Raw genomic sequence first — 24787 nt, 5'->3', positions numbered from 1 at the left:
ATGTTAGAAAAGATATGACTCATCAACTTAATACTCAATCACACAAGACATTTGCATTTCAAAACAGTCTGCAATTATTTCCAAACAGACAACTCCACAGCTCCAGGATGCTGACTCATTCATCTGCTTCAATGTGAGACACACTGCTCTCCTTCTCTTTCTTTCTCTCTCTCTCTCCCTCCCTCTGAAGAGATGCAGCCTCATTTACTGCAGGTTTAAGCATCACTAGCAGCACAAGTCTGACAGTCTGTGTGAACTGGCAAAATGCACAATCCTTCCTTTTTTTCCTGTGTCTGAAAGCCAGACCTGGGCACCTGGCTTTAGATGATGTAAAGCGCCCTCTATTCCCCCTCCTCCCCGTCCTCTCTCTCTCACTGCTCCATCATCATTTATCTTCCTTCCTTTCTTCCCAGACTCTCCTCCTCCTCTTAGGCTTTGCTTTCACTCTCCCCCTCTCTCATGTCGACTCCTCCTCCTCTTCTCTAAACTCCTCTCCCCTCGTCTCCCCTCCCCTCCCTCCCTCTGTGCTACACACACAGCAGGGCTGTCAATCATCAAGCCACCGGTGAGAGGCCATTTCACACAGGATCCCTCATACTATACCGAGATAGCAGGAGGGGGGGAGTTGGGGCCGTTCATGAGGGAGGGATGCAATGACAAGCCAAAGGATGAGTTTGGAAGAGAGGAAAGTAAAGCTTTAGAGACAGAGATGGAGAGGCAAGAGAGATAAAACACAGAAACAGTGAGGAGTCTTGAAACTCAGAGAGTTAACACCCCCCAGCATTATGGTGTTTATGATGTGATTTATTCTTTGGTTGTCTATGATATTTTTTTACACTGTGTGCTTTCTGAAATAAACCAATGTTTGTTCCTTTGATTCAATTTTCTAGTTCTTCAATTCTTACTTTCCAATATATCTTACATTGAATGCCAGTCTCCGCTTTGATAAAGGTTGGTATAGTATAAACACCAGAGACAAAGTCTGACATGTTGTATTTTTATAAATATAAATATATTAGCTTGTCTTGATTAAACCAAACCATCAAGACAGCTTCAAATTACCACAAAAATCTCACATAACAACATGATGCACTATTTGACAACTATAGCCGACAAAAAGATGAGGAACAATCGCAACGAGGTACAGATTTAACAAATACCAAGCTGTACAAAATCAATACTTAAACATTACATTTTGGGAGACATTATCAAAAAAAGCTCTTTTGGTTTCAAAATAAACAACTGCATGCCACAACCAAGAGAAAACCCATGAGACTATGTCTCTACTTTACTTTGTTTTAATGTTTATACGTATTCACTATTTAGTACGACTACAATTATTCTTTTTAATATTGGTTAATTTACCAATTTTTTTGATTAACTAATTAAAAGACTTATTTATAAAATGTCTGAAAACAGTTTTAAAAAATGCCAATCACAATTTTCAACAGCCCAATAGATATCATCTAATTGCTTATTTTGTCTGATCAAAACCAAAACCTCCAACACCTAAAGACCTTTGTTTACTATCCATATGACACTTAAGATAAGAAACTAAAACTGAAGAAGGTTTAGTGCTGTTGCTTTAACAATGATAACTGACCAATAATCAGAATATTCTTTTATCAATTCATATCAATATTTTCTTTTTTCAATAAACAAAGCGATTAAGTGACAAATTGTTTCAGCTCTACTGGACTTGCTCTCGCATTACAAATGCCAAGAACCAACAGGACAACATCTTCCATAAGAAGAGTGTAAATCAACCAGCTTACAGACAAAAGACCTTTTGGACAGAAAAACCAAAACAGAAACATGACCCCAGCTGTTATTGGATCCTGCGTTGCACCTATTCAACAGAAGCTGACAAAAAGCAGAGGAAGGCAAAGGAAGATGACAAACTGAGCAAGAAGACAGTCTCACTGTACTCCGCAACCTCAGACCGAGCTGCTATTTCCAACTGAAAGCACCAAATATATTGACTGAAGACAACAAATAGAACACAAAGCCATCATCATATGTCAAGAAATCCTCATCATATATATCTCGCTTGTTCTGCTTTGTTCTACTCTTTTCTTTCCATCTATACATGTCTTTAGTATTCGTGCTATTTTCTTTCTTCTTCTGAATGAAAAAACATTGTAATTTGCAGTTAAGTTTCATTACCATTCATGTAAATAAAGCTAATTTGATAAAAATCACAAAGAAACAGAGCGAAGGAGAGAAAGAGTGTGATATGCAACAGACCAGTCAAAGGGTAGGAGAGAAACTGAAAGGGCAGTCTAAGAAAAAAAGGATCACAAAACATGAAAGGTCAGATAGAGTGGACAGGGAAAGACGTAAAGGCAAGGACAGAGAAAAAAGTGAGGGTACAGGTACAGAGAGATTAGTAGAGAGATAAAAATGAGTAAGCACAGAGAGGCAGGAAGGACAACATAAACACAGAGACAAGGAGAGAGAGAGAGAGAGAGAGAGAGAGAAAAATTAGTGTAGATGGAGCAAGAGGGGAGCAGAGGGTTAGAGAAAAGCAAAGAGACAGAAACTGGAAAGGACAGTGATAAACCAGAAAAGAGGAAGAGGAAAGAAAGCAGCTCTGTATAACACAGTGACAGGAGGGAGCCGTTTGGCAGGAGGAACGTTTGGCATTTGGATAACAAAGCAGATAGCCAGCATCCTCCTTTTGGTCCACAGGGACAGACAGAAGCCGGCAACCCTGCTGCCCACTGCAGTTTACAGAAATATGACACAAACACACACACACACACACACACACACACACACACACACACACACAAAACACTCATCTTAAATGTACCTTTATCTTCCCCTCGCTAGTTTCATTCACACCCAGATGAACTGGCTCTGCTAAAAATACTGCATCCCTGCATATTCATGTTTCAACATTTCCTCAAACGGTGCGATTGTACATGTGTATATGTGTGTATATGCGTGCATGCGTGCGGTTGGGGGGGGGGGGGGGGGGGGTACACAGAGAGAAAATTTAGGGACAGATCACTTCAACACTGCTAGCCACACTCTCAAACAGATGACTCGGCAGGCCAAATACACACACACATATATATATATATGTACACAGACCATAAAACATCCTCAGAGCATTGCACTTGTCTCTCACCTGGAAAATACTAGCACCATATGGTGTCCTCCATGCATTCAACAGATTGTCTTTTCCTGTGCTCACAAACCACTTGCCTGAAATAACAGACACACACGGTGCTACAGGTTAAACAAAGGAAAAGGGGTGAAGAAGGCACAATATACTGCACATGAACTGCATACCAATAGCATGGAGAGTACTGATAAGCGTGTGTCAATAGTAGCAATGTGTCAGAAACATTTAGGAACAATAGTTCAAAGTTAGTCTGAGTGTGTGTGTTTGTGTGTGCATACCGCAGTAAGCAAACTTGAGGGAGAGAACACAGCTCTCGTGGAGGTGCAGCTGGTACTTGTCAGGTTTGGAGACATGCAGGACTTCCACGTTACTGCTCTCCATTCCCACAGCCAGCCACTCGCCTGTCGGACAGTAGCCCAGAGAGAAGATCTGGAGACAGAGAGGGGAGAAAGAAAAGGAATCAAAGGAAATGAGAGAAAAAAAAAACATGGGGGAGTAGGAGGAGGGGTGGGGAGAACATAAAGTGGCAAGGGTGCAGAAATGAAAACAAAGGTAGAATGAAAGACGATGTGAGGAAATGGGGGATGAGGGAGGAAAGAAGATAAGGTTGATGAAAGACATGGATGGATGGAAGTAAGGAGGACAGATGAAGGAAAAGTAGAATGAGGGAATGTAGGATATTAATGAAAAAAGATTATGATGATGAGTGAGTGAAAATAGAAAAGAGAGAGGGAAGATGGTGGAAATTTAAAAAGAAGGAGTAAGGAAAGAGTGGAATGATGTAATAGAGGTTAATATAGAGTGAATTAATAAACAGACAGACATTAGGAAAGAATGAAAGAATGTGAGAGAATAGCGGGAGAGAGAGGGAACGTGGTTGATGGAGAGAGACGGCAAGCGAGAGAGAAAGTCATTACACGGTGGATCGAAACTCATCTGACAACAGTGGTCAACTCTATAGCTCTGTTGTGACAGTGAAGAGTGAATGAGAGAGACTATGTCTGTGTGTGTTACTGTGTGTGTTACTGTGTGTGTGTGTGTGTGTGTGTGTGTGTGTGTGTGTGTGTAATAAAGTGAAGTCATGCTGGTATTTGTATACGTGTTTCTGCTGGTGTGTACTCTTGTCAATACCTTCAAGGTGAAGTCATGGTGCGTGAGGTGAACCCTGTGGCAGGTTTGTGTGGATGTGTTGTGTGTCCATGACCGTGTAATGTACTGTGACTGCATGTACTTGTAAAGAAAAAAATGTAATGTCTGTGTGTGTGTGTGTGTGTGTGTGTGTGTGTGTGTCTGCAAACAAAATGTATGTTTATATGTGTAAATGTGTATATGACCAAGATGATTCGATGCATATCTGAGAGTGTGTGTGCTGCTGTGTGTACCTGCGAGGTGAAGTCATGTTGCTGGAGCTGGCGTCCCTCTCGGAGGTCCCAGCAGCGGACGGTGTTGTCCAGCCCTCCTGTCCACAGCTTGGTGCCGTCGTTGGAGATGTCGATGCAGCTCGCTCCGTCCGTGTGGCCCTGGAACTGCCTGCAGGGAGGAGACGCACGAGAGACCCAGAGATAAACACACACACCTGCATACACACTCACTCTACAGACTCTGCTTCCTGTGGTACTTTGCCCCCTTTTCTCTTGGAGGTGTCAGACCAAATATATTTTAGTCCTTTCCTCCCTGTGGTCCCTAATGCTCTCACCCCCCCCCATATGACCCCCCTTCTGCCTTACCGCAATCTTCCCTCCCCTCTCCTTCTACCTTTTAGTCCTACCTTGCCAAAATCTGGCTGTTTTATCCTATCCAAATCCCCTATAGCTAGCTCTGCCCCCTCTTCTTACCTGACAGTGGGGTTAGTTGAAGAGGTCTGAAACTGCAACGATTTCCCCCCCACCCTCTTTCTTCTTTCATATTTTATTGCCTTTCCTTACTTTTTCTCTCCTCCTGAACTGTTTCCATATCCTCTAGCTTTTCTCCCTCTCCCTTCTGTGGTCTCTCCTGGCAACAATCTATTTGTGTAGGTAAGACACCAAATATTTATGGTCTTTCTCTCCTTCCACCGTCCTCTCCTCCCTCCCACTCCTCTCTTACCTGACCAGCGTCTGGTTGTGAAGGTCCCAGACGACGATGTTGCCGTCGCTGCAGCAGGAGAAGCAGACCTTGTTGTCAGGGGAGATGGCCAGAGCGTAGCAGGCGGGAGCGGACGATGTCAGCTCCGCCTTGATGCGGGGAGTGGGTGTGGCCAAATCCCAGATTGACAGTGTGCTGGCCTCCCCGCCGACAATCAAGGTTCGCCCGTCAGGGAGGATTTTACATGAGCGGATGTAGTTGTCCCTGTTCTGATTGGACAAGATAAGAAAGCCAGTTATATTATAGCTGCAATAAGTGCATTAATGAAAAAATGTGTATGAGGCTTCATGGGACAGATGGTAATATAATTGGGGACATTCAGGAAATTAATGTGGACATTCTGATCATGTCAGTAACCAAAATTAAGGAGGAAAGATGACTCAGTCAATAAAACCAAATCAGTTCAGTGAATGTCCTGTACATACATGAATGTCTGTCAGTGAGCCCATCTCTATTTTTAACACTTGTGTGTGTCTCTGTTTTCCTTCCTCCCTCATGTCTCACCAGACAGTCCAGCTGGGCCATGGGGCTCTTGCTGCCTGGCTGGCTGATGTCCCACACTTTAACGCAACCCTTTCCTCCAGTGTAGACGTGGCGCGTCGAGGTGCTGATGGTGACAGCACACACCACCTCTCCGTGGCTCAGGGTGTGAATCTGACGGGCGTGGCGAGGGATTCCCGGGCCCAGCAGGGCGTCAGGGGGAAAGGGCACCGGCTGCATCTGGCCGTCTGCACTCACATGGAACGAGTAGGCGCTGGAGAGAAGAGAGATGGAAGGGAACAGAAATAAATCAATACTTCAGAACTATAAAGCTAAAGCTAAAAATAAACAGACTTTGGACTAGTAGATTGAAGGATATTGAAGGACTAGAGACATGGGCTAAAGATAAGTAGGACAAGGAATCAATCAATCAATCAATAAATGTTTGAGTGCAAGTAGAAGCCCTACAGGTAAATACACATAATGCACAAACAACAAGACATATCAAATGTGCAGGTTGAGAAGTCTGACGACACTGTAATGGCCTTGAAACTCCCGTAATATTTGCCTGAATTCTGGCAATTACTTGGCCCACTGTAGCTGTGGGCGGGAATGCATAATGGCAGATTGTATTACAAGGCAGAGTCAGTGTGGCATTGCTAATGGCTGATCAATACTGTAGTGGTTGGAAGCCAAGGCTGTTTTATGATTTCAAATTAGCGCCGCAAGAATGAATTGCTACTCTGCAACAAATGACAAAAACAACACTATTCTTCAATCAACAAAGGCCAGAGAATATGTGCAAGTGTGTTGAAGTACGTGATCTGGACATTTAAAATTCCTCAGTATCTCCCGTACTCACGGCTTTCAGGTGTCAGACAGAGTTAATGTGTAACACTGAAAAGTCCTGGGTACATAAAAACACAAAGTACTCATTTGAATTCCTATCTGATCCAAATCATTTTGGATTATCACTCAGCTAGTTTTGACAGTATGTAAGTATGTGCAATCATCAATATCTATTCTCTAAGCCTGACAGGATTATCCTGCTCAACTTTCACATATTTATTTTTTTTAAATTAACTGTTTAACTGTGGAATACACTACAAGTATCCATGCTAAGTATGTACACATGCTAATGGTAATGAAACAGTCTTTAATGATGCATCTACAAGATGTAGATAACGAGTTTTCATTTCAGAATTGAATATGGACAGTGAGAAAATGTATGCTTCACTCAGTGTTTCAAGAACAGTAAGTCTGACCATTTCCAATCTCCAATCATATTGCATGAACGCTGGAGCAGAACTTTGTTTGTTTATATGTATGTATGTGTGTTATGGGGGTAAAAACTCACGGCTTTCCCCCAGAGGAGCCAGGCAGAGAGGAGGGCAGCCCCGGTGCTCTCAGGTGAGACCGAGAGTCATAAGCCACCTGGTGGGAACAAAAGAGGGGAAAAACAATTAACAGCTCGCCAAAGAGTAAAAAGTAACTTAACTCAAAAGTAATTTTCACCAAAATCATTCTACTACAAAGCAAAACTGAAACAGTGCAGTGACAAAAACATAACAAAAGTCTGCAGTCTGAAAACTGTGCTGAAGAGCGTGAGTGTGGTGACACTAATAAGTGATGTTGTGAGCATACTGCCCTCTCCCAGACTGATGACAGGGTGGTGAACAGGCCACTGCAGAGAACATCCTGCCTCTAGGCTGAGTTATGTTCAAGTCTTGTGGGAGCTACGTGCTGTGGCTACATACTGTTGCTACATGAACAGTCCCTACACAGCTGACGCACACTTACAAAAATGTAACTGCATGTTGGAGCTACGTGGGCCGCAGGGAACATAAAAACTGTTATGTAAACATGATAACTTTGATTGGATAATGAATGTGTAACACAGAACACATTCATTCACACATTCATGATTTGGCCTTTACTCACCATGGGGCTTCGGGAGTAAGCGCTGGCTGCTGCGCTGATTTGTGGCGAGAGAGTCAGAGCCCCACCGAAACCTCCCGGGCTCGCCAGCTCCCCATTCAGTCCTGCGTGGGACACCACGCCAAAATGAGCCGGGTATGAACCGGGGGGCACAGACATGGGACTGCGGAGAGCTGGGAAGGGAGGGAAAGAGGAAGGAGGGATTGAAGGATGGAAAGAAAGAGGGGGAATAATACATAGTACACAAGCACAAACACAGTCACAGAGGGGCGGAGAAGAATGGATAACTTTTCCTTTCATTAAACTTTATTTGTTTATACGCAAACAAAGTGTCAGAGCAGCGGGCTGTCAAGTGCAACAATGGTCTTCACTTCTGACCGCAGAGGAGCAGAAAGTTGTTAAGAGCCTTGCTCAAGAGCACAATGTTCAGAGGCATCTCACTTTTTTTCTTATGGTTTAATGAAAATGTCAGTCCTATAGGCACAATTTTTTGTTTAACTTTGCTCCAATCACATCAAGAGATTTAGGCACAAAACAGTGACATACTGTATCATTGCATGATAAGACAAAAGTAATGTCATACTAAACACATGGAAAATGGAAATGGAAAAAACTGAGGGTCTAGAGGATACATGGTATGAGGGTCAGAGGTCGATTGGGTGCAAATCCCACCAAAGTCATGATAGTCTAATTCAAGGAGCTACTTGGTGTAGATAGTCAGGTGTACTTTAAAAAAGTTACATGTACTCTGGTCTGGAAGCTGAATTAGAAAGTAAATTTCACATGCTGAGTAACATGACTGTTTTCTTTACTGGGTGAGAATTCTCATTACAATCTCAGATTAATACTTTATCCATATAACTTTGAGTAACTGCCTACAAAGAAAGAAAGTTAGAAATCTACATACTAGATTCATGTAGTGATAGCCAGTTCTCACTCTCCCTCTCGATATCAAAACGTACATGTTTAAGTTTTAAAATCTCATCCGGCTTGTGTAAACAGTCTCACCAAGGGGGTCTGCACTGGTTGCTGCTTTGCTGACCAGACGAAGGCAGGAAGTGCTTGGACCAGGAGCTCCTGGTGCTCCAGGGGTAAGGGCCTCACGGTGGGACGGGGATGGGGTGCCAGACTTAGACAGCGGAGATTGGGACTTATCCATCTGTAGAGAAGTCACACAACCAAATTGACCAAATTTGTGCCCAAATTTTAAATAGTCTCAATGAAAAGAAAATTCGGCACAGCTATTGCATTTATCCCTACAAATTTAAAGATTTCTATGTTTTGATTCCCCACTTAAACACCATAATCGATTGCAAATTATGTAACAGGAATTGGGATACTACAAACAGTGGAATGGTACAAAGTGGAAAAGAATACCTAGAAGAAAATATCTTCAGTCTTATTGAATATGTTAAAAATAACATTAATATGTTAGGATAAAGGAAACGCAGACAGACATCCCCAGTCGGCATAGTAGAGCAAATCCATATGTTGCTATCTATCTGTCTTACCTGAGTAGGGTCCTTGGCCTTGCCTGGGGTGGGGCTGCGGGGGTTTGGGGTGGAGGGGGCCTCTCCTGTGCTTGAGGAACCTGGGAGCTCTTTCCTTAGGGTAGGAGCCCGGTCTAAGCCGTTCCCGTGGGGGGAGTGAGGAGGGCTGCCTGCAGGAGAGTTAGGTTCCTGAATGACAAAGGCAGATGAAAAAGTGATTTAATGTTCTACCCAGAGAGGAAAATGGTGGTAATTTCCATCTTTTCAGCCTCTGAAGGTCACACAGTGCTTCAACTATTTTGTTGCTCTATTTGGGTCTGTGAAATTCAGGTCCAAGTACATTTTACAGCATTTCATCGCTATGATGTTTTCTCTTTCAAAAGGTTATCCTTGTCCTTTGATGATGCACAGTTTTGCTACATATTGGAACTGCACTGGCAAATGCACCATTTACCTTGTGATCAACACAAAAAAATATTTAATGATTGTTGCTGTGATAACTTTCCGTAATAAAATCCTTCCTTATAATATTACAACATGCAGTGTTTTGGTGAGTGATAAACCTTCCCAGTTACTTCTCTATTACTCCAGTTAAACTTCCTGGATTGTATTTAATCTGCTCACCTGTTCCTGAAGCACCACACACTAACCAGTGTATCTCCCTGCAGTTGTTTAACGCATGCCTGTTTTCTGTCTATTTTTCTTTCTGTATTTTGTCTTTTGTTTTCTATTGCAACTAAAAAAAAAAATGCTGTTGCTCCTGCAAGAAACACAGAGACATCTCTTCCTGTGTGCCAGGATGTGTGAAAGCTTTCATGAACTAGGCAGAGTTTGTTAGGTTATAGTAGTTGGCAACAGACTTATATGTAAATACCAATAGGAAAATTCTGCAGATTCTAACTTAATGGATACAACATACCCTCTAGTGTCACACTTTGTAAAAAGGACGTCTAGCTCAGAGCTCAGGGAATATTACATGAAACAGTAGATTGTCACTGTTGCTGATACAGTAGTGTATGGACCCGGAGATAATGTTGCTGTTACAGCTGCTTTCATCACTGGAGTCACAGCTTCCACTGTTGAGCCAGTGCTGCCTCCCCCAGAACAGAGTGCTGGAGTAAGCACTTCTCACTGGGTCACAGTGATCAGCACAGACATTTTAGTGCATGCGTGCGCACGCGCGCGCGCGCGCGCACACACACACACACACACACACACACACACACACACACACACACACACACACACACACACACACACACGACCATCCACTTAAACAACCACACACATTCCCAGCTAAATGGCATGAACACAAAAGTAGAAACACAGACACATACACACACACAGGCTTGCATGTATGCTCAAATACATGCATGTTCATTGTCTTTGAAACACACATTTACATATGCGTGTGCACACACACAAACACTATTCACCAGAGAACTTCCCTCCTCTTTTTCTGCCATTACCCACATTTGTCACATTTTTTTCCTCTCTGCTTTTGTACCAGTTTCCAAATCACACAAGAGACCAGTTCCGCTTTTGTGTGCCATATCAAAATACGGAGGGCTTAGATAAAACATATTTTGGTACACTGCGTGAAGTATTTAAAGAACTAAAATATTCCAGGGGCATAAACGGCTTTACATATATTAAATGAAGCAGACTGCAGTTATCTAATGAGAGGAGGGAGGACAAAGGGAGAAGGTGGAGCAGGGTGAGAGGAGTTGGAAAGACCGGGTGAAGGGAAACAAAACAGCGGAGAGATGGAAGAACAGAGGCTTCAAGAGGTTGGAAAAAGAACAAAAATATACACAGAAGAGGTAGATGAGAAGAGATAGATGTGGACCAAGTATTTTTGTGCGTGTGTGTGTGTGTGTGTGTGTGTGTGTGTGTGTGTGTGTGGACAGACACAGTTCACAAGAAAAGAACAGAAATGGTAGCAGCTAATAATGAGCTTACACAGGAGCTCTTCCTATTTACAAGGAAACTGCTGCAGAAAGCTGAACTAGCTACATACCTGCTGACTCGTTTCTTATCGCACAGATCCACACAAACTACACACAAGCACACACACAAACAAAGGTTACTATAGGTGAATGATATTAAAACAAGCAAATAGAATACTGTGAGTGTGCATGAGTGTAAAGCTGGAATGATTAGTTGATAAGTCTTTGTTGATTGGGAGAAAATGATGCAAATCTGCAACTATATTGATAATTAATTATTCGTTTAAGTAATTTTTCCAAGAAAAATGGCAAAATTCCAGCTTCTTAAATGTGAATAATTTGGTGTTTTTCTTTGTCTTAGATGTACAAATATATAGAAATGAATATCGCTGGGATGTGGTTGTTTTTCCCAACACATTTTATTGACCAAAGGATTAATCTATTCTGCTATTAAATCTATTAAGTCTTTTGCATCTTTACTAGTGGTTGTTCTCTCTAATAGTGACTCAGGACACATTTTCCTGATCCATAGCTATCAAAATACGAAAACTTGAAACTGAAAACTACATGAGGCAAATGTAAAACTGACCATTTACTTAAACAACCAGACACATTCCCGGTTAAATGGTATATACAACGATATGCAATTGGGATGCACATACATACACACGCACAGGCTTACATGTATGTTCAAGGACATGCATGTGCATTCTCTCTCTCTTTTTCTCACACTCACTCACTCACACACACACACACACACACACACACACACACACACACACACACACACACACACACACACACACCAGAGAACTTCCCTATCTCTTCCCCACATTACCCACATTTGCCTTCTTTTTGTTCTCCATTTGTACCAGTTTCCAAAATCACAAGAGACTATCTGCTTTCTGCTTTTGTGTGCAATAGCAAAATACTGAAAAATAAGGAACAAAAAAGAGCAAATCTCTACCAAGGACACTGAAATTAAATATATCTATTAAGTAAAATCAAATTATATTCAATTAAAAACATAACACACTGGCAAACACAATGTAAAATCAAACTATTGACAGCCAGGGTTATGCAGAGGACAGAGGGTGGTTCCAAGCTGTGCCAAGTACATTTATAGTTATACCCGCAAGTTATACCCGCGATTCATTTGTGGGCTGCAGCACAGTGTCAGAGAGCTTCTGTCGGATAAAGGCTGCTTGTAACTTGTGGCTTCATAAGGAAATCAAAGACATTTTTTTGTATGATGTACAGCTCTTGCACAAGGACGTAGTTGTGAGGAGATGTGGGGGAGAGAGAGCAAAGTGTGAGTTCTGTCGGTGAGTTAGATATTTTCCATAGTGGAGATGGAAAATTGTGAGTAAACATTGGTAGTGAAGGTGGAATATTTTTGAAGAGGTCAGAGAAAACTATTTTGTGCTGTGAGTTTCTGGGAGACTGGCCCATTAATAAACTTTGCCATTAAGCAACAATTAGACAGAAGTTACCTTTTCTCTGTTGCTGCCCTTAGCCCTTACCAATATTATCACAAAAACTAACTGAACTTTTACTAATAACAAACTGCTTATCTGTCATGTAGTTTGACAGATTTTCAATGATCAAGTGGGTTTGTTTTTGTAAGTATTTAATTTGAGCAAAGTAGTTAAAAAACATAACATGTTTAATTTTCATCTTAAAAGCAAGTTTTGACTATTATCCATACCAAACTGCCGTGGCCACACATTGTTTAATATTACTTTCCAATTAGGATTAGAGATAATCCATTTTATTCTTTAAAATAGTACTTTACTTACTTAAATTAATACATCTGAGATAACGATGTTCAGCAAATAAACCTCAACAGGGTATGTAAAGGTGTTAGCAAGTTGCTTATTTACACATGCAGTATTAATTCTCCTTTTAGCTCTGATTTGGTCTCTACCAACTCGCGGTGGAAATATCTGGGTTTTTAGCTGCTTAATGCTGCACTGTGTTCACAAGTCAGTTGCTAACTCTGTCTCCAGCCACAAACAAGGTATATGAGAGAAGTGACACAGAAACAGTTATATTGTGGGCCATAAAGAACCAAAACAATAAGCTCAAAGTTGTAAAATGCTCCACAGAGTTGTGGGATCATAACAATGAGCAACTCCTTTCACATATATCGTGTGATACATTGTTAATATAAAAAAATCGATTGTAGCCACTTTAAGTATGAGGATGTCAAAGATCATTTAAATAATCCAGAGAGGCAACATACCTCATTGGAGACGTCCACCACAAGATTGTCTTCACTCTTGTCTCCATCACTGTCCTGAGGAGCAAAGAAGACATAAGAAGGTCAAAACATATGATTTCTAGTTGCTTGTCTCTCTCCATCATCCACATAGACATACAACATACTGTATGTGTGCACAGAAAAATTTAACAGTAGAGATGGAAACACACACAGATGCACAAGCGCACACACACAGGTCAATATACCAATATCACTGGCTACTCTTTGCGTCCATCCATTGTCTTTACACCATGCAATATTTAACACAGATAACACAGATACTGTATACCATATGTTCTTAGTAAACATCTCCCTCATACAAAAACTATTGATCGGCCTCTCTTTCATTCACACAGACCCACACACACACACAAACACACAGTTGCTCTTTCTCCATCCATGGCACATTTTTGTTCTCCGTCTAGCCATCTCTCTCTATCTCTCTCTTTCTCTTTCCTTTTTTCTGGGGTGAGAACGATGGCACTTAGTCACCATAGCAACAGCGCTTTGATGTGATCATGGCCTGATATTCCTATTGACATCAGTGTGGAGTGACATCAGTACCTAATTATACAGAGCCAAAACAGGGCTATGTCTACAGCCTATTCCTAAAACAAAAATACAGAAAGAGACAGCGAGAGAGACAGACACAGAGAGGGGCGAATGGAAAGGGGAAAGAGAAAAAAGTAAAGAGAGAAAGAGGAAGACATTTAGAAATGAGAAATGAAATAAAAAGGAAAAGAGAGAGTGAGAGGGAAAAGTAGAGAAACTGAGAGACAGTGATAAAGAGACAGAAAGATATAGAAGAGCTAAAGGCAAGCAGAGAGAAATGGGAGCTGTAATGTGGCTCGACAGACAGAAAGAGGAAAAACATTCAGAAAGTGGAAACTATCTGTGCTTGTTCTCACTCTGAACTAATGGGAAGATTTGGATGCCAAACTGATTTAGCTGGAGGCCGTCTTGCACAGACAGACTCCTGGTGTCAATCAATCCTCCAGACTGCAAACACACAGCCATCTAATTCATTACAGCTATCTGCCTTGGCCGTCTCCCCTCTGACATTACATCGCCTCTGGCTCCGTGCTCTTCCCCATTGGAGCCATCCAAACCAAACAAAACTCTAATTGGCCGCAGGGCCCCGACCCCTGTGTGGCCTATATTGTCATAGGCAATATCACATGTACACATATGCGCACATACAACCACACGGACACAAATGCACTTTATGATGTCTCTACTATGTATATGTGACTTTCTGTGAACTAATAATAGCATTGTTTGTTCACTTGTCATCTTTATGGTTATTTTTTGTATTCTATGTCTGTTGCTGCATCTACTCAGTTTCCTCACAGGCATCCTCATGACTCATGTAAACACATACATAGGAGTGTGGTGGAAGAGGCTCTTTGTCGTCACAGCGCCTCCGCTTGGCCTCAGCTCCTCCCTGTGAAGAGGAGTAGCCTCCTGAAGGGCCCTGGCGCTCCTCAGTGGGCTGACTGTCTGTTGATGACACTGACTTACTCTGGAGAAAGACAGGGACACAAAAGTATGAACACACAATTCTCAAGCTATCACAGCAAACACAATGGAAGTTTGGATTAGCAATAATAACTAAGAATAATATAAAATAATAATTTGATAATATCGAATATCACAATCTTTCCTGCCATTTGCAATATTTTTCATAATATCAAAAAGAAAAAATTGTCCTGCTGCCGAGTCTGACCCTCATTTCACTGCTTTGTTTACTGTACACTGTACTCCCTGTACACCTTGGCATGTGAAAAACAAAACTTTGAACTGCTGTTTAGTGGCAGCATTACTTCTACTTGAAACATAAAATACAATAATATAATTATGTATGTCGCCCAATTATGGATGTTGTTCCAAGCCTAGTTTGGGATACATGTTTGCCAGAGAAATGTAAAAACAAATAATTAAACACATCTTTTTATAATCCTAGCATTGTACAAACACACACACACGATCACATTGTAAACATAAGTTCAGGTAAAGACAAGAAACACATACATAAACAGAAAGCCCCATAAAAACATACGATAATACAAACAAACACACACACACACACACACACACACACACACACACACACACACACACACACACACACAGGCATTCAGTAGTCTACAGCAGACGTAAGCACAGGTTTAGACGCAGCAATGGAAGCACACGGGACAGCCTATAAAGCTAATTAGTGCTCTCCTCTGGACACAACAGTCCTCATGTAAAATATGACGCTCATTATTAGGCAATAAAGCTGTGCAGGCATATTTACAATGCAGCCAGGCCTGGTGCTCAGGACTCAGAAAAGCCGATCAAAGCATTGTGTTGTTTTTGCATTAAGGCAGGGGCCAGAGGTTCAGCAAGGGCCACTTGTCATTCTCTGTCCCCATGTGGGGAGGACAAGAACAGTGAGGGTTTAACACACCAATGAGTCACACAGGAAGGAGCCCACGGGGCCGACAGGAAGGAGCGCTGGACAGAGGAGAAGAGAAACCACACAATGGACCTCAGTGCAGCTCAACAAACTTCCCTCTCTTCTTTCTTCTTCTTCTCCTCCTCCTCCTCCTCCTCCGCCTTCTTCTCGCTTCTCCTGACTTCCTCTCGCTGTCCCTTTTTCCCCCCTCCATTTAAAATTCCAACATGTTTTACTTGTGCAGGGTTCTCTGACAAATGCCAATTGATATGCATCTCTCTCCTGCTTTCTCTCCCTCCCTTCCCAAACGCCGTAATGCTTGGCTAAGTTCAGCACAAACCTCAACTCATGAGAAAACTATTTTCCTGGTGCTTAACAATCAGCATTGTTTGGCAATTAAATTATGCTTAGGGTTTCATTGCGGCTAGAGAGAGAGGGAGGGAAAGTAAAGTCAGTAGCGCTCTTAAATCATTTTCATTTTGCAATAAAAGCCACAACAAAGACCTGCTGGTATTTTCTTTACCTACCTATTTTTTTGTTTGTTTTTTCTTTCTCTTTATTCTCGCTCTTCTTCCTTTTTACAATTTCACTCTACTCTCTCTAACCACCCTCCTCTCTCTCTCTCTAACACCGGCCTCTCCCTCCTCTCTCACTGTGTTATCAACAGTTACACTGATGAAGGCCAGCTGTACATTGCAGCCAGTACAGTAAGAAAGTGTTCACACAGCTTCCATAAAGCAGCACAATATGCACAGAGAGAGAGAGAACAGGACAAGCCATAGACGTCCACTGAATTTCAATCAGCTGATTTGTACTGCATTAATTCTCCAGGCGATTATTGGGGACTTTTAACTACAGTGCGAAGAAATATGTAACAAGCCTGTGAAGCAAGATGATCACTTGTATACTTCTCACGATTCACTGCATGTTGTATTTACTTGTCTCATGATGGAATTGTTTTTTTGTAATTCCTCAATTACGGTAACCTGACCTCAACGTCTCCACCAATAAAGCTTCCAACTTGTGATTTGATTTAGCGCACTTACATAACTCTTCTACAGAAGATTTCCTCTTAGAAAGTTACTAAGTAAGTCGTTTCCTAGAGTATGAGAACAAACACAAAAGGGCTTTAAAGGCGGAGCGGTGAGTAGATCGGTTTTCATATTCAGCGTGATGATGTTTAATGTCAACCTCTGTAGACTCATTTAGCCACCTGTTAGCAACTGCATTTCTAATACACACAAAAGCTTAAAAAAATCATGTGTGGGGTACATGTGATATATTTTATGCTGTAGAATAAAACATAATATTGTCTTGAGCTTGTCAGACCTTATTTTAGGCATTTCACTGAAAACCAAAAAAAAAAAAACCTCAAAAAGCCCATCATCTTCGGGCTGAGGGAACCGAAACTTATTTTCATTAGGAAACACTTTTGGAAAGATATGTAAGTGCATACGTAGATTGTGAAAGCATATTCTTGTAGATGTCAGGTGTGTGTCAGTCTTTGAAGTGTCAGCACTAAAACATTATGAAGCTTAACACTTAAACACCACACTATATAATATAGGCCACGAGGTTAATCAATGGCCTACACAGACTGTTCATCCATTCAGTATGAACAATATTTTATTTTTCTGGTACAGTGTTTTCACTTTACTACATGAAATAGTGCAAATGTAAACCTTATATTAACTAAGGAAAATGCCGATCAGGTTCTGTTGGGAATCTTCAAAATGTATTTCAGTGGCATTATCTCTTTGGAAAATATTTGGTGGCTCTTTGACCTAAGATACTTAAGAACTCCTGGTCTTGTCTACATCTTATGTGAACAATCTACATTCTTTATTCTGAGCAAGAGTTGGGGTTTTTTCCACAGACACTAACTGGAGTGTTTTGGGCAGCATTTGGCATTAACTACATTTTAATCCTTTCATTTGTTCTGTAAGTCTTGTAGATTACGAGAACATTTGTGGTGCTGATAAACAAACACTTGCTTGTTCATCCATTTACTCAGTTTGTACTTTCTTCCAGATAACAGCGAAATGCTGTGAGCTCAGATGTTAGTGTGATGTAGAAAACCTTGAGAAGCTCAAGGTTGATAGTGCTGAGCAGCTATTGTGCTGGTGTTGAGCTGTGCTAGTCCTGGCTGAGCTCCAGCAATACATAGCCTTTTTTAGAGGCCACTTTACAGTGCGTCTCCATTTCCCTCAGTTTATCACTGTCACACGCACACACATACACAGGCACAAACACAGAAATGTGAGTGTACACAGCACTTTATCAATGTACACACATACAGAACTACTCACCCTGCTGGGGGCTCCCTCTGGGATGGGGTGGAGAAAGGGAAAGAGGAAAGAGGACAGAGTAGAGAGAAGAGACAGAGTGAGAGGAGTGAAAGGCGAAAAGAAAGAAAGAAAGTTTGACGTCAGTCCTGATAATAATAACAACAGTCCCCTAGTCAGCCAAGGTTAGGCTGAACTACGACTGCTCCTCTCTAATAAAGATACAGACCCGCCATTGTGCTTGATTCCGGTGTCCTCTCCCCTCTCTATCTCTCCCTCTCTCTGTTCTCTACCAGACAAAGCTCGCTGTCTTTCCCCTGCTGCCTCTTTCAACGCTCACTATCTTTTCACTCATTCTTTGTCTCGTATGTAGGAACAGAAACACACACAGCTGTAGACATGCATAAGCTCTCACACAGATGCTTAATACACCAATATGAACACATTGATCTCTCTATCTCTCTCTCCCTTTCTACTCTCACTCATTCCTTCTTTTTTTTCCCTTTCTAGCGCTCAGTTTATTCATGAGAAAGTCTCTCTTGGCTCAATGCCTGAAACAGAGCGCAAAGATAAGATATTCTATCGGGGTGAATGAAAGTTCATTGGGAGAAAGCATTTCTCCTGCATTTGCACAAACACTGTGAATACGTCTGTCCATATTATGACAGCAATCTAAGGAAGGAAGTTCAAATTCAGTCCAAAAGGTGAGTTGCTGTACAAATAACAAAAAAGCTGTCCGCCACAAGTGATGTATAGTGTTAATCTGCTTTTCTTCATTTTCTTCTGTTGTTGTCAAAGTTTATGTTACTGCTGCTTTGTGCCCATTCCAGTATAAAATAAATACATCAGAAATAAACACTCAAATGGACTTCATGAAACATTTCATGAAGAAAAAAGAGAGTTATTGAATGCGTTATATCTGTTGATTTCTTATGGATGATTTCCCAGAGTCTATTACTTTACATAACTTGCATTGAATTTGCTAAACATCTTCTTAAAATGTTCAATGGTGTAATTGATTTTCAATAATGAAACATTTTGTACTGACCTGAAACAAGACCAACAGCACAGATTTTCACTGTAGAACAACTATGATATATTTTAGGGCTGCGATTGAACTCCCCTTCTCAATTACTGCAGTTTCTCCAATAACAATCAGAATAGTCTATGAACTTTGGATTGCCTTTAAACCATGGTTCTACTGCTTTCTTGTAAATGCCAGCAGGCTGCCACTGATTGTAAGTCATGTAGATCTAGAGTCACAGTCTTCAGTTTTTTGAGACATGTATTTGTTTTTGTTAATTTGATTTTATTAGTAGGCTTGAGAGATTAAATGTCAAAGTGTTTTTTTACTGTTGCTCATCCTGATTTGCTCTCTAAGACTACCATGCCAGAACATTAAATCCTGATTTTAGGAATAAAATTAAGGATTAAAAGTCCACAGTTGGTTACCTCGAAGATGTTCAGGGTCAAGGTGGTTGCGCTCATCTTTGGACGCAAGGTGAGCTGAGACCCCCAGGGCCCCAGTCAGCGCCAGGAGCCCTGAGCCGCCTGCGCCCAGGGACAGGCCTGATGGGTGTGGCGTCAGAGGGATGCCAGGGGCATGGTGAGACAGGTGCTGGAGCTGCTGCTGCTGTGGCCACAGGGAAAGGAGGGAGCGGGGAGGAAGGGGTTGGAGAGGAATGGTGTCACACAAGGGGGGTGGGTGGTTAGAAAAGACAGGGTAAAAAAGAGAGGGATAGAAAATGAGCAAGAGACAATGACAAAGAACAAAGGGGAAAGGAGAAGGAGAAAGTTAGGGAAAGTGGGGGTAGTGCTTGGAAAATTGGAGGTGAGAGAGACAGGAGGAATGGAGGAGGTGGATATAATGAAATCCACATGGAGAGCTCAACAGTGAGAGATAGAGATAGATAGGATGTGGAAGAGATTAGTGGATTAAAGAGGTGAGAAAGACGGACACCAAGGACGAGAAAGATGGAAGGGAACAGAGGGAAGAAGGAAATTGAATATTCGGGATACACATGGAAAGGAAGGGAAATGGAGATGGAAACCAAGAAGTGGGAGAAAGCAGCACAGAGAGTAAGAAGAGTGAGGCGATGAATGGGATTTATTATGAAAGAAGGAGGAGGAAAAGAGAGAGAAAGAGGCCATGGGAAAAAACAGCAAGGGTAAAAGAGAGGGAAGAAAATGTTTGAGTCAGAGAGTAAACGATGGGAAGGAACAGAAGGAAATTGTGGTGGAAGCAGTGAAAAGTGAAGAAGAATTAGATGAACGGGAGAGAGAAAATAGGGAGAGAGGGTAAATGAGTACAGGAAGGAAAGTGTGTAGCATAGAGAGCAAAAGATAAAACATAACAAAAACAATGGGAGAGGAGATATGAAAGAGGTAGAAAATGATAAAAGATTACAAAACGAGGGGTGAGAATATCCAGAAAGAGGAGAGGGAAAGAGGCAGAGAAAGAGGAAAAAGAGAAAGATGAGGGTAGAGAAAGTGAAGAGCAAAGAAGAGAGCAGCTACAGATAAAGAAAGGCTATTATCCTGAGGGGAGCATTATGATGTGTTTTCATGTGTTGTTTTGTCAGGCTGGTGTGTTAAACACACACGCACACACACACACACACACACACACACACACACACACACACACACACACACACACCTACACACACGCACACACCTTAGCGACAGCAGTGTTTGTAGTGCTGGGAGGAACAAAGGGCTTTAAGTAGACAGTAATGTGATCAGTGCTCTGACAAGCTCTGGAAAGCCCCATCTACTATGACACTCGGGAGCATCACTGTGTCTGTATGTGTGTACACATAAAGACATACAGTATGTGTATAATACGTTGGTGATCAGATGATCATGCACTATTAAACGTGAGTATACAGTGAGTATATTTTGAGTGTTGTAACTCTATAGTTAATGTACATATTTTGTTACACTGTGTATGTAGTCACAGTAACGTAATCTGTGCTTGAAAACCTTAAGTCTCATTAGAATTGATTGATCTGATACCAATCACTGACTTCTGTCTCTTCTTAAACAATTCGCTCCCACATAAAACCTACCATGTTTAAGCCCTATGCGTTCTCTCTGCTAATAGTTGACCTACCAGGAGCCATGAGATTTTACTGGGAGCAGTGATTCATTACATCTTGGTATGTTCGGTTACATCCTCCAAAACTGATAACACTATCCAATAAAATTGTCAAACAGGAGGCAACATTGCAGTGCTTCTTCCACAACTTATTCATTTGGATTTATACACTAGGAACATACCACACACTCTGGATGAGATGCTTCTTAATATCAGATTTTAACAGGTTGACTCACTCAGTGAACATAAATACTGAAAACGTGTCCACATAAAAAATAATCCTTCAGAGAACAATTTTAATTTAGAATAACTTTGAAATTATCCATTAGCCATGTTAATTCATAGCATGCTATCAAAGGTTCCAACATAAACATTGACATCTGATGCACAAAGAGAAAATTAAACACCTTGGGCGATGTTTACATTAAAGCCTCACCTATTTGATAATCAATTTTTCTGATCTACATATTTATATACCAGTGTTGAAATCATGTAATCAGCTGGTAACATGCTTATTTAATGTGTGTATGTGTGTTTGTGCTGTCATGACGAATGGAGGCGACTCACCCCGATAATGGCGTTGAGTTCTGCCATGGTGACCTGCTTGGCTCTCTCCACTGCTTGGACCACCTGTTGCTGGTGCTACACACACACACACACACACACACACACACACACACACAGACAGATGAAAGGCACCGTTAGGTTATTGCATGTACAGTCAGTAATTACGCAGCAGGAACCTTCACATGAACTAAACTTGGGGAAAAGTGTTAAACCAACCAAACTCAGCTTGTACAGTGTGTATAAATGTAAATGTAAATGTACACACAACCGATGTAAAAGTCACATTGATGTAAGTGACTCAAGCAGAAACACACACACTGTACAGTATGTATAGCCAGACACATACACAGATGTGTGTGCCCTCACATACGTACAAATGTACACACGCACACACACGCTCAATAGCAAACTAACAAAAAACTCCTTTTCTGTTTAAATAAAATCCCAATGTAATCAGTCACACAAATGCAAATATGCATGTGTGCAACAGTGCTCACACATACACACACACACACACACAGTCAATATTGATCAAACTGACAAAGCTCTGACCTTCCTGTCTCCAGAGAGCACACTCACACTCACAGACATAAAGAAGCGTGTCTGCAGATTTGTACTCCAATCTACACACTCACACAAACCGTTGCACACTCAGGTACAGTACAAGCACAGTGGAATAACACAACTAATATACTCACTCCTATTTAATCTGTTTTGTCGTCTTCATGCCCGCAGCCAGAGCAACTATCACATAAGTATATTTAATTTCAATAATCCTGCTTCTCTTGCTTTTTAAGGCTGTATTTAATAGATGCACTTTAAGTAGGAGTTACTAGAAGTCAAGCCTGCTTGCAGAATTGGTGATAATGTGTTGAATGATAAGAAGGCTATATTTAATTCTAAGACAATTGGATCTACATGTTCTGAAAACAATAGCATTTATTACTCTCAAAGTCTGGGAGCCCTCTTTATGAAATCCTGTACAGTTGGCTTTAATAAGCAGTCCTTTATCATTCCCAGTAACACTGATACCTGTGGGAATTTGTACATTATCAGTGCCTCTTGAATCCTTTGGTACAAACACAAAGGACCACATATGAAGCATGTTGAACTCAAAGCACATGTTCACACCATGAGAAATTATAGGTGCCACAAAGATCAGCTGATAATCAGCTGATGTGGTGGTCGTCTTGCCACAATAGTAAATCACAATGAGAATATTTATGATTGAAATATATACATACTTCATGGCTATGACATTATGTTGTGTGAGACTTTTTATTAATCTGATTGCACAAGACACAAATCATTCTCTCATGCTGATACTTTGTACTCTCACTTCTATTTTGTGCCAAGATTTTGCCAACATTTCAACCTGGTTTCGCTTTTCAAACACAGAGGGTGACTTATTGCAGCAGCTTGCAATAAAATAGGATGGAACGCTGAAAGCTAATGAGCTGTGTTGTCATTAATATGCAGAATCATTTAATATTCAAAAGATTTCTATCAATCAAAGAATCTATATGGTAAATCAGAACTAGTGCATGTTTGATATCAAAAATGTAAATCACCACAAACATACTACAGCCTCAAAACTGACCATGAAGTTGAATTAACTGTCTGACGCAGTTACAACAAAAGCTGAACATCTGAAACTACAGTAGCAACATTTCTTACAGTAATACTGTGTTACACTGCAACACTGGCAGGCATTTGCTTTTGCACATTTCATTCAACTTGAGCACATTTACTTGATGCACACGTTATCTTTTTTTTCTCAGTAGAACAGGAACTCCTGCATTTATATTTTCCTTTTTACATGATGTGCTATATTTGATATATTCAGATTTATTTATTACTCTGATTGCAAAGAAAATATGACTAAAGTCTGATGTGTGAATAGTCCTCTCCTGAATATGTGTGTGCGTGTGTGTCTGGCAGTAGTGACACTTACCTCTTGAGAGAGGAAAGGGATGATCTGAGCACAGATGGCACTGAGACGCTTGACAATCTCTGCCTGTGATGGAAAGGGAGAGAAAACGAGAGGGAGAAGACAGAAGGAGAGAGAAAGGATATATATATCAAGTCACATACCATAAGATAACAAGTACACAATGAACACAGAGCATATGATGCACCTCTACAGCACATTAAGCCTTCGCTGCATTAAAAACACCTTCTTAATGAGCGAGGAGTTCTGTCGGTGACAACTCTATGAGACTGAGAGAAGAGAAATGTGGGAGTGAACAGCAGCAGAGGTGGAAGGATGGAGGCAGCATTAGAGCTCCAGTCATCATCTGGTCTTTAAGCACCATCACACTCTCATTTAGCTCGGCCTCGCACTCTCTTACCGCTTCCATCTTCCTCTGCCGCTCTCAAACACACACAAAACATATGAGCAAACAAACACATTCACAAAGAGCAGGAAACCTCAGAGAATTTCTCTCTCAAGCTCCCCACCTGTCACAGCCGGCTACAAAGTGCCATTACATTTGTCCATTTCCTAAAACTTGTAAAATCTATAAAAACGCTTTATCTTGGACTGAAAATGGTGAATAACATCTTGCTCTCAGGTTTTCTTACCCCCACCAATCCCACACACTCGCACACACATTCACATAACATGCACACGTGGCAAACCTAGTAACCATCCACAGAACACAGCTGCCTGCACACACAATACAAGGACACATGAACACATAAAGACATAAGCGCACACTGTCTCTCCCTGTCACACACACATACTCGCATGCACACACTGAACCTCTGCGGTGTGTCTAATTCTATCTGTCTGAGTGCCCTCAGCCTCATTTTGTTCTCTTCTTCACTCAGCCGTTCTCTCTTTTTCTACAACAGCTCTCACACTGAGCCATTATTACCCTATTCATCCTCTTCCTCCCACCCCCCCTCCCCTCTCATCTCCCTCCCCTCCCTGGCTCGCTTTGTCTCGTTTTCTCCCATCTTTCTATTTTTCTATATTATTCTTTCTTTCTCTCTGTTTTAATTTATACTCCCTCTTTT

At 41.4% G+C, this 24787-nt stretch overlaps 1 protein-coding gene across 2 annotated transcripts in view; it reads right to left on the bottom strand.

Moving 5' to 3' along the window:
• tle2b (TLE family member 2, transcriptional corepressor b) overlaps positions 1-24787 on the bottom strand; it is a 77954-nt gene that overhangs the window by 3395 nt on the left and 49772 nt on the right. The window contains exons 5-19 of one of the 2 annotated variants that reach the window (XM_023405247.2): positions 23721-23783; positions 21767-21841; positions 19552-19732; positions 18124-18140; positions 14759-14899; positions 13360-13413; positions 9187-9354; positions 8684-8834; positions 7679-7848; positions 7095-7171; positions 5762-6011; positions 5219-5466; positions 4516-4663; positions 3412-3562; positions 3137-3213 (exon numbers count right to left, since the gene is read on the bottom strand). In XM_023405247.2, the coding sequence (XP_023261015.1) occupies positions 3137-3213; positions 3412-3562; positions 4516-4663; positions 5219-5466; positions 5762-6011; positions 7095-7171; positions 7679-7848; positions 8684-8834; positions 9187-9354; positions 13360-13413; positions 14759-14899; positions 18124-18140; positions 19552-19732; positions 21767-21841; positions 23721-23783 (1971 nt within the window). The remainder of the gene's footprint in view (positions 1-3136; positions 3214-3411; positions 3563-4515; positions 4664-5218; positions 5467-5761; positions 6012-7094; positions 7172-7678; positions 7849-8683; positions 8835-9186; positions 9355-13359; positions 13414-14758; positions 14900-18123; positions 18141-19551; positions 19733-21766; positions 21842-23720; positions 23784-24787) is intronic. The other variant, XM_023405248.2, reaches the window with a different exon arrangement.

Source organism: Seriola lalandi, unplaced genomic scaffold (assembly GCF_002814215.2).
Source record: "Seriola lalandi dorsalis isolate HSWRI2012SDOR001 ecotype SW California unplaced genomic scaffold, Sedor1 jcf7180002054267, whole genome shotgun sequence".
NCBI classification, from domain to species: Eukaryota; Metazoa; Chordata; class Actinopteri; order Carangiformes; family Carangidae; genus Seriola; species Seriola lalandi.
This window is presented reverse-complemented; position numbering and strand designations above follow the sequence as displayed.